This window comes from Solea solea, chromosome 12, assembly GCF_958295425.1.
Source record: "Solea solea chromosome 12, fSolSol10.1, whole genome shotgun sequence".
NCBI classification, from domain to species: domain Eukaryota; kingdom Metazoa; phylum Chordata; class Actinopteri; order Pleuronectiformes; family Soleidae; genus Solea; species Solea solea.
This window is the reverse complement of record NC_081145.1, coordinates 12,276,780-12,287,747: the sequence shown is the minus strand read 5'-3', so window position 1 is coordinate 12,287,747 and position 10,968 is coordinate 12,276,780. Positions and strand designations below refer to the sequence as shown.

At 41.6% G+C, this 10,968-nt stretch overlaps 1 protein-coding gene across 1 annotated transcript in view; it reads right to left on the bottom strand.

The window, feature by feature from the left end:
* Nucleotides 1-461: 461 nt before the first annotated feature.
* The window catches only part of tspan18b (tetraspanin 18b), a 33,946-nt gene continuing 23,439 nt past the window's right edge, over nt 462-10,968 (bottom strand). The window contains exons 3-9 of the mRNA XM_058646618.1: nt 5,952-6,047; nt 4,930-5,124; nt 4,555-4,629; nt 4,102-4,200; nt 2,739-2,915; nt 1,943-2,026; nt 462-1,295 (exon numbers count right to left, since the gene is read on the bottom strand). Coding sequence (XP_058502601.1) covers nt 1,248-1,295; nt 1,943-2,026; nt 2,739-2,915; nt 4,102-4,200; nt 4,555-4,629; nt 4,930-5,124; nt 5,952-6,047 — 774 coding nt within the window. The 3' untranslated portion in view covers nt 462-1,247. The remainder of the gene's footprint in view (nt 1,296-1,942; nt 2,027-2,738; nt 2,916-4,101; nt 4,201-4,554; nt 4,630-4,929; nt 5,125-5,951; nt 6,048-10,968) is intronic.

The window sequence follows — 10,968 nt, the reverse complement described above, 5'->3', positions numbered from 1 at the left end:
TTGTACCAGTGTTGGAGAGGAACTGATATAAAGGTTAATATGTTATGGTTAAATTGTTGTTATATTTTTGAGTATCACATTTTTCAGAAACATTGCCTTACAAATGTCTTGTAAATTGTTGATGTTAATGTGTCATTTTTGCAATGTATCATTTCTCTCAAAAATTAAATGATAAATGGCAACCATGCTTCATGTTCCAATACTTAAAAAAGTGTGTAATAAAGAATACATTGAAAGTGAAAGAGACTAACAACCAAACCAGAAAATCTTTGACAAATAAATTGTACTTAAAGTTTAATGGGAATAACTGATTTTCATTTGGCCTCATGAAAAAAATACACATACCAGCATTTCATTACATTAATGTAATTGTATTTCTGATAAAACTGTGAATAATACAAATAAAATGACCTTAAGATGTGCAACCAATTTAAGTAAAAAAAAAACCACAAGGACAGTGATCCAGAATGCCATTTATGTCACTGGAGAATCAACAATCTAATACAAATGCATACACTTAATGTACAGTTCACTGCCTAAAACCACATAGGCTATAGCCACTACTGCAATAAACATCACCATACGTTTAGAAAAAAGTATCAGAAGTCTGCTTTCAAGCTTGGGTGGGGTCATGACAAACCACAAACTCACATGCTCACAAACACATTCAGAAAGAGCATTCAGTATGTACACACACACACACACGCACACACACACGCGCGCAGACACACAGCTTATATAGTACAGCATTAAAGAAAAGTGGCTGTAAAAAAGGCATGTTGAGGGAGGAGTGTTACAGTATACAGTATGTAGGGGAGGGGTAACAGCCAAATTGTACATAAAACACTTTTTTTTTTTACATTTAAGCCAACTTTAATTAATATAAATATTCTTCATCCAAAAGTCAGTGCAGTGCCTTCTGCTCAGGCTTCACCTGGTCCTCATGCCCGGTCAACTTTATACCCAGTCTGTGCTAGACTTGGTCCACAATTTACTGTTTCCATTTTACACAGAAATCGTTTTACATCAGTTTTGTATCTGCTCTTCACTATGGTTTGTATGAGTGTGTGTGTGTGTGTTTCTGAGACTCAGTACCTCAAAAGTCCAGCTGTGAAGTACAAGAGTTTGTTTTCTACCTATTAGCCAATAGAAAAAAAGATCAACAAATTAACAAGTGTCCATTTTATACTTAACTCCTGAATCCCTTTTTCTTAATAAAAAAAAAGATAAGAACACAGACAGCAGCTCTACTGGATTCCCCTGAAGAGGCACATTGCAAAGACCATGGCAAAGAGCTGATGAAAAGAAGAAAAGTAAATTACTATCACACAAGGAAAAACACAGCTCATTTTTAATACAAGTATAATAGTACAGCTGCTGCACAGTCCAACTTGAAATCAGTCACAACTACATTTTGCATAATTGTTTTTGTTATTATATTTATTATGACTTCACTTTCATATATATATATTTTTAATCTCTTTTATATTTCTAACTACACACTGCACTTTAACATGACCATATGCATTTTTAAAAATTCTGGTCTGTAATATTTATTTATTATAGATTTGAATGGAAACACACTTTTTGTCTGCACTAATGTTGTACATACAGCATAATGATAATAATCCTGTGATATAATGGCAGCTATGTGTTTTTAGTAGTGCATTATGGACATTTAACTTGACATCTGCACTAAGAATTTTAAAAGGTAACCTTGCAAAAAACACAATTATATACAAGCAAGAACTATCCTCTTGTAATACCAAGTTTCACCACTAGATAGAGGTCTTGCCAAACAAAGAGCTTTTCCAATAATATTTATATAGCACATTTCTTCAGCTAAATGCAGAATTCTCCATTTCTCAAATGAACATCACTGGAGAGGCAAGACAAAAGCAGCAGCGTGTTAATTTAAAATAATAATAAAATAGAGATGTACCTCAATGGTGAGAACCACAATGGCGAGTGCACCAGCCACATAGATGTACAGTTCAAAGTAGTCGACGACTGCAGAGTAACACCCCTTTGGATACACAAAAACATGGTGCTCGGTTGAGAATCAATGGGCTATAAACTGGCAGAATTACAGAGACAATTAAACTAACATCACGGCTTAAACTGAGCGATGCTTTGAACAAAGTCTTGGCTGAATGAGTGGGAAGCAAGGCCCCCAGCCTCACTGCCTTTTAATGAGGACTCTTTGTGTTAAAGAACAGAGACACACACTGTAGATATCTTGCATTGTTCTAGTTATATTATTTAAAAAAAACAAAAAAAACAGGTGGGGAGTGCAGGAAAATCATCCTATCAGCTTTCACTGTAATTATATTTCATTCCAAAACTTTCTTTATCCTCAAGGAAACAGGGATGTGGATGTATGTGTGTGATTGTGATACACACCTAATTACGTATATTCATAAACCATTATCCTGTAATTTGCTCACATGCAGTGTGTTCTCCAAAAGAATCCAATTTATCCATGCATACACACATACAGTACAGAACACTGACACACATGCAGAGGTGTCGCCACACTATTCCACATAGTAGGATGGTCTCCTATGACAACCAAAACATGAAAAAGGACTAATCAGCCATGGAGGAGTCAGCTATAGTCCCTGGGTGTCATCCCTCAACTATCTCCTGCTCTAATTAAGCCTAGAGGTGGTTTGGAAGGAGGGCGAAAGATAGGGAGAGAGAGAGAGAGAGTTGACACAGTCGATGACAGAAGTTACCTTGTTATTGCGAAACATCATATTGCCTGATAAGCACTGCTCCTGGCTGATATAGGCCAAGTCCCCGGCCTGACTGGCACGCAGACAGCAGGCTTCTGGCACCATATGATTTTGGTTGATCAGCCTGAACAGGCTGTCCTTAAAATCCTCTGGGCTGTTCACACCACAGCAGTCAAACTGTAGAGAGGAGGAGAGCAGCATATAGAAGAGGAGACATTCTTTCTATTATTCACCTGACAGCAGTCAAACTGAAGGCAGGAGGGAACAGGAGAACACATCGGTATTGCTGGCTGGCAAGGTAATGCAGTGGTTAGTACTAATGGAAGGATGTTCTGCAGTCACACCTTCAGGTCAGCTGGTCAGGGCCTTTCTGTGTGGAGTTAGTATGTTCCTTCACTGTCGGTGTGTGTTTTCCCCGTGTAGTGTAATTTCTACCACAGTCCAAACACGTGGAGTTTGTGTTAATAGAGGTGTGAATCTGAGCATGAGATGTCTCCACACTCAATTAAAAAGTATTAGATTTAATCTAATATGTGTGTTGCTGGACTAAAACTAGAGTATTAAAAATGCATGAAAACATGTTTGTGTGACTGAAAGTGTATTAAATCGAATTTCGGAAAGTTGGACTAACATATTCAGATAATGCAAGTGGGAGTTGAATTACTATTACGTTCAGCATGCAGCAATTTAGCTGAACTCAAGCTGACCTAAGAGCTCCGTGCATGCTCTACAGTCTGAATCCCTGGCCTCTGTCCCAGAAGTAATAGAAGAAGTTTGTTCACAGAACAAGACAACAACGAGAAAACATGACGGAACCAAGTCTAGTGCGTCTTTGGAATGATAAGGAGACTGAATGTCAGTTTAAGGAATTTAAAATTGTGACATTTATGTAGTTTTGTAGAAAAGTGGTGCTCAACATGCTAATGACTAAACACCAGTTGGTGAAGGGGGGGGGGGGGGGGGGGGCATATCACCATGTAGCGTATCGAAGGCAGACACACTTGAATTAATACATTGATTCCCTGCTAGTGCTTTAATACTGGGACAAGGGCAGTAGTCCAATTAAAAGGTATAGTCAAGCTACAGCTGTAGTAGTGACTCTAATGGACTGCTGACCTTTGTAGGATGTACCCTGCCTGTCGCACAGTGTCACCTGAACTGCCTCCATCTCCCAGTGACCCTCAAAGGATAAGGGCTATAACTAATGGATAGGCCTGCATGTTTGTGCTCTGGTCTGTGTTCCAGTATGTGTGAGTGAATCCAGCATGAAGACTGACCTACATGTCTTGGATTTTTATCTATAAAACATATTCCCCTGACACCAGACAGCAGAAGCTACCGTGTGTGAGCTCTGTGGCCTTACTGTAGTCATGATGGCGTTCCATGTGGAGGTGAAGACGTCAGTGTTGTTGTAGCCCTGATAATGTCTCTTCAACTCCTTGGTGAAGTACTCTCTGGTCAGCTAATGCAACAGACACATACAGGTTAGTATCAGCATAAAGAACTGTAACAAAAAAAAAAAAAAAAGTAGTAATAATAATTAATAACAAAAGAACAACACTGGACACAAGGGTTTGGTAACAACTGCCTATGAAAAAAGATATCTTTTGTCATTGGTCAAGTAATGTAAATTTAATGTTTTGTAAATAGAATAAGAAAGATAGCATTTCAGATTCTGCTGCTTCAATTTCTTTTATTGATTTAGGAGTGTTTTAATGAGAAATGCCAGGTTTTAGTTTTCTGACAGACATTTCAGCAATACATTTTGACGTAACTACTGGTAATCAAAGGAGGATTGAAGACTGAGGCAACTTACATGTTCCCTGAATATGAAGGCCAGAATGGCAGCAGCCAGCTCTGCTAAGAAGATGAGGAGGATGAGCATGAAGAACTGTATTCAAAAAACAGAACAAACACAAAAGAGAAAGGGAGACAGGGTGGACAAGGTGGATAAGTATCAGAAAAACTGCACATCAGTCAGTAAAAATCACACTGTGTGGCTGTGCTCACTTCACTCAGCATTAACAATGCATGAGGCTCAAAGCACCGAGGAAAATACAAAGGGCATTTTGCTCTTTAAGCTTTCCGTCTAGGCATGACAGTCCAAACGCTGGCAGACAGAATAATCAACACACATGCACACAAACAAGATCAGTAACAGATCCACATTTTAAATTGTCTGTCAACTCACAAAGAGAAGCAGACACTTGTTTTCACGGATAGCGCCACAGCAGCCCAGGAAGCCCAGAAGAAAGAGCATGCCTCCCATGCCCAGGATGATGTAGACACCGGTGAATAACAACGGGTTGGCTGCTACAATTTCCCTGAACCCGGTTGGGTCCACCAGTACCCACACTCCCACTCCCAGGAGGAAAGAACCCCCAAGCTGATGAAGAAAAAAAGAGCATTTGAAAAGTTAATTGGAACTCAAAGGATCACTCAGTGCCCCTACTGGCACATGAAACATTCAACACAATGGAGGATGAATTTGTGCTTTTTTTCAAAGGAGAAGATAATGGGAATGCAAATCTCTGAACAGTTGGGGTGAGAGTTAAGATAAAAGACTGAGTATCAACTGAGGCACAAAGGGGTGGAACGCTTACATGTAGATATCTACTCTTCTTCAACTAAACAGAACCTTACATCAGCCGGGGGCTGAGATTCAGGAATGAGGAGAAGAGATAGTCTTTTGGAAAGCTTGTTGGGTTTGAAAAATGCTGTTAAGTTGCAATGGCACTAAAAAACAGTGCCTGTTACTGAGTGATCGTAACAGCTGAGTTAGTTCTTTGCTCTACTGGTTGCATTATTGCCTCCGCTTGCCGTGAACCACATTTCAGTGAAGTCTATAAACGGTTTGGTTGCGCTTAATAAAGCAGGAAAGGGGACAAACCTTCTTACTGTGACCCTCCCCCCTTTGTAGGCTCCAACTTAACAGGATTACCCTTGATTGTCTGATCAAGAGTGATAACATCAGGTGCCAGTCACAAACTCCACATGGCACAGTGAGCCTCAGATGTGTGTCAGCACACTAAAATCTAATCAAAAGAGAATTTGATAGAATCAAGATTGCCTCCGTCTAATGAAATGCAAATGTGGCTCCATTAGTCAGTCAAGCAGAGGGCAGCCAGAGGCCCATCTAAAATCATTAGGCTGACACTAACTTCACAGATAGCTAAATTAAGTGTCTTTTAGGAAGAGATGAAAAATACTTACGAAGATGAGGAAATTGAAGACAAACATGAGGTACTTGATGCAGCTGAGACAATCCCCCTCCATGGTTGTGCCACGTGCTGAAGCCTCTCCCTGCCCCTGAGAGAAAACAATAAAAACGTTTTGTTTTTTTGTAAAGTGCTCCTCCAGGAAAATGCATTCTCCTGACTTGAACATGCATTAAGATGAAAGTATCACGGAAAACGATACTTGGCAAAAAAACTGCACACAATTTAAACATACAGCACGCACACTGGCTCGTCACTTCATTTGGACCCATTTCAGCAGAAAAATCCTCATATTATCCCCTCAGGTGCACTGTAGCATCTATAGCTTCTTAACAGTCCTTCAGCAACAACTTTAGTCTACACAATGTCAAGCCAAACTGACACAACTCACCTTCTCACACACAGACACACACACACAGTGACACTTTATGTAATTTTAAAATGTCCTGTCGCGGTCAAACAGCCCAATTTCCTTTCAGCACTTCCTGTCTTTGGACAGATGGGGCTTCAGTTTGTCTCAAGAGTGTGTCAGAGCATCTTAAGGATGTGAGTCTTGACTCGGGCTCCATGTGTATTAACTGACAACGTATGACCTGTGCTATGGAGTTTCTTTTTCTTAATGTAATGAGAGACAGGGGCCTTCCTTCTCCTCAGATCAGGCAGCCCACTATCTGACATCAACACACTTTCACTGATGAAGGCCTGCCCTGGAAGCACTCCTGCTTAATGAAGAACGCCTCCTGTGCATTAAGAGACAACATGGTTGCATGAGTATCCATGACCCTGTATACCTTTATACTCTATAGGTGATGCATTACAAAGCCTTCATTTTTACCTTCCAAGCAAATGAAAAAAAGGTTAATCCATAAGAAGCATAGGAAATGTCTCAGGTAATATTCCACACATTATCCACATAGTCTAGAAAAACTGAAATGTAAACAAGGGTTGATTATTAATATGGAAACTATAACTAGAACTAGAAACAAGCAGAATAAAAAGGGATTTCTCGGAGGAATTATACACCAATTTACACAAGCTATACACTGCCACCTGCGAACTAAAAAAAGTTTCAATGCTCCTCACATCTTTTGTCTGTACCCGGATGCACATCCGTCAGATGTAATCTTATAATCTATAGGCAGTCTTTCCACAGCCTGGTGTGCTGTCAGAGAAGTCCTCTGGATGAACTCTCTGCTTCTCTGAGGCAGTAGTGAAGCCTGAGGTGTGATCAACACAGGTTTTCATTCCTGCCTCTCTTTGTTGTCGCTCATATGGGATTTAGCCTCGACCCTTTCACCCTAACTTCCCACAATGGACTCACATTTTCAGGTGAACCACAACCTCACCACAGCACTGATTTAAACAATTGATCACTGCATATTTTACACCGCAATACAGGTAATGAAAGCAATAACTCACATCTTCTCCTAGTCTCTTCTACTTATCGTGGCACACTTGCACTGATTTGATTTCCATTGTTAGTTTCATGGATGTTATTCTTTTTTTTCTTTTCTTTTTACCTCATTGTAAGCTTGCATTAGTCGGGTGACAATTAATTTTAACAATACAGATGATGTGAAGACAGTCTTTGTCTGCCGGGGAGTGAGTTAATATAAAAGAAGACTACTCTCTTTCACCAGCCTGAGGACTTGTTTTTTTTTTTCCTCTTCTCCTTTCCTATCCAGGCCCAGTGAAATTGATTTAGAGCTATGGTTTAACACCTCCTCTAAATCATAATGATATGCTTAGGTATTGATCACCATCCTTATGGCACTCTGAGAGCAACCACAAGCCTCATTGCCAAAGATAGGTTTTAATTAACCCCTCCTTTTCCTAAGCCCTGCTGGCCTAATGAGGGCACAGGAGGTTTTAATGGAGATTTGCATACATTACAGGCTCACTGGAAAGCATCAGAAAATGTCCTTTCTCATCACTCCCGCTCTCCATTGGCTCCTACAAAAGAGTGCAAACTGTATTTATTGAGGCAGAGGAAGAAGAGGTGGAATGAGGGGGCAGGGGAGAAAGGGGTGGCCTGGAAAAAAATCATAAGGCTCAGCTCTCATCTCTCTCTCTCTCTCTCTCTCTCTCTCTCTCTCTCTCTCCAAACAAAATGTCTGAATTCTCTTCCAGCATCACCCTTCTCTACAGTCTCCGGATCAAACCAACTATAAGATCTGCAGCCACTTTTCTTTTATGCATTAAAATACTTTGCTGCTTACAAATAAAGTGGACTATGCAGGCCAAGCTGAGCTCTAAATAATTAGCCCATGGTGCAAACCAGCTTCGTATAAATCAAAGTGCCACAGAAACCCCAGAGAAAGTGCAGAGTAAACAAACTGGTCTTTCCCATGGCTCCCATGGGATCCCAGTTCTTCATCGATCACAGTTGTAGAGATCAGACCACAAGGACTCTCCGGATATTCTGCAGGGTGCATTGGGTAGACAAGGGAAATGTGGTTCACACTTCAGAAGCTGCAGGGTTACAACATCGACAAATTCCTGCCAGATTAAAGGCAAATCCTCCTCAGGTTGGCTGTTCTACTACAGCTATATGCCGAGTTTAGGACAATAGGGTGGCAATGTGTTTCGACACACAAAACAAACACTCATAATAAGCATCAAACAACATGACACATAGCAGCAGGCAGTGTTTCATTCTGCTGTGTGAGTCATGTTTGTTTACAGACTGTGTTTTTAGCAGGAAATACAGAACGTGTGCCCTCAATCTGACAATCTAAGTGGCAGTCTTTGCCCCGAGGTATATGCAATAAACGCTGCCTCCATCTACGTTGTCTGCTGGGTCTCCCATTACTGGCATCATGAAATACCACATGATCTTATTATTCAGTCTGGCTGAAAACAGATCCACTGGTATGGTATGGTAAAGTTTGATCGTGCATTAATGAGAACTGATCATAACGCAGCTGCACAGTGCCAACAGAAGCTGGAGCTCTGTAATGAGGGCAAACCCATCTGACCTACATTTTTCTCAGTGTAAGGATTCAGAAGTCTAAAACACTGCCATGGGCCCTTTTCTTCATGCTCACTTCGAAAACCAGGGGACGCTTTGGCCAACAACTACACTATCAATCATGATGGTCGTGTCAGCTCACTGTAATTAAAAGATAAGGAAGACATAGAAGACCCACATTGGGAATGCTCAATATAGAAAGCAAGCAGCACACCCTTGGGTGATTCTCCTTGAAGTTGACACTGTTGGCACAATTAATGAAGCGAGTCCATGTCCCCTTGCTCCACTGCCTGGACAAATCGAAGAGCATGACAAGGACACTGTGTCTGCCCCTCGCCAAACTCGCCACCCTCCACAACCTCCACACCCCCAATAACCAGAGCCAGTTCACTTCATCTTGAGCATGAGCCTGCATTACAAATAATCATTCATTCTGAAACCCATGCTGAGATGATCAGAGTTGGAACTTGACCCTTTAAATGTCATTGACCCTCTAAATGATGACTTGTAACTGAACCCTGGGGATGGTGCAAACCATCCTCCATCTCCCTGATGCCGCTGGAGCAGGTGTGCTATTCCATCTACTGTATGCCGCTCTCAAGCTCTCTCTGCCTCGTCCAAATACTCTCTGATGGTGACTCTAAGGGACCACACACATGCCGCATCACCTTTTATCTCAATTAAAAACCCATTTTCAGATTTCTCCACGACTTCCTAAATCAGCCGCAGCAAGCAAACACCCCAAAAAGCAAATAGAGCCAGACTCCTCTGGCAGTGAGCAAGGCTCCCCTGAGGCACAACATGTCCCTTAATGAACCTCCAATTAGGAGAGAATGAGCCCTGGGCTGTGCTGTCACATCGAGGAGCTTTGAAATGTGCTGAATATTAACTAGCTTTAGCACCGTATGCTGCTGTACTGTATGCTGCTCTAGAGGACATACAGCTTGCGGAACAACAGAAAGAAAGTGTATGAATGTGGCTCAAAGGCAAAGCAGCTCAGAGCTTGTGTGGGTGTAGCTCATACAGAGAGCAGAGCAACCAAAGTCAGGCGGGTTAGGAAGTTCAGGAGACTGCAAGGCTTGTTGTGAAGGTCCAAAGGCTGGTTAGATTCCCAGGGTGTAGACAAAGACTCCTCCTCCCTAAGGCAAGCTTAGATTAATGAGTTTTCACAGTACACATATAGGATTGAACATTATCAGCTTCTGCACATTATGGCCATTGTTGGTTTCTCACAAAAAAAAAAAAAAAAAAACAACATTCACTAATGAATTTTCTCTGCTGTGAAAAGCAATTCATCATCTAAGTCTATTGTTCCAACATGTGCAGTGAATCCAAAGCAGTTCTTATCGAAGCATGTGAGTGTTGCACTCCTGACCCATTAGGTTTGGAAATGAGGATGTGTGAATCTCTCGGACCAGGCAGCTGACACACTCCTGAACAACGGGCTGATTAACTCGAGATGACTCCCAGAATGAACAAATACACAGTCAGACACACACTGACCATGTGTTGTCAACAGCACTGCAGGCCACATTCTTGACTTCCCAACTGGGCACACTTCCAGCTGTTGGTTCAGTGCTAACAGTTGCTCTATTCCTACAGTGAAATTGATTCTCCAGCTCCTTACTTACAGACCGGGAGGGGGAAGGGCATTAATAGATTCTTGAGGGGAGAACATGTGATTGTTGGGATGAGCAGATTTTTGCTTATGTTATCATCACCAGTATAACTCTTGTGTGTGTGCGTGTGTATTGCAAGCGTGCGTCCGCGCGCGTGAGTGTCTCAAGCGTGCGCGAGCGTGTGTAGTTGAATGGTCCTTACGCTCTCTCAAAGCTTAACTCCTCACTTAATTGTGTCGGCACCTCTATCTGGCTGAAGATACAAACTGGCTGCACAGTGCTGGATCAATACCAGGCACAGGCACATGGTCAATGATGCATTGATTCCCCCGGAGTTCCAGCTCTGAGTCCTCTGCCTGTCTGGTAGTGAGGGCATGTGGTAGCAGCAGCACACAATGAACACATAAACACTTCCTCGCAGC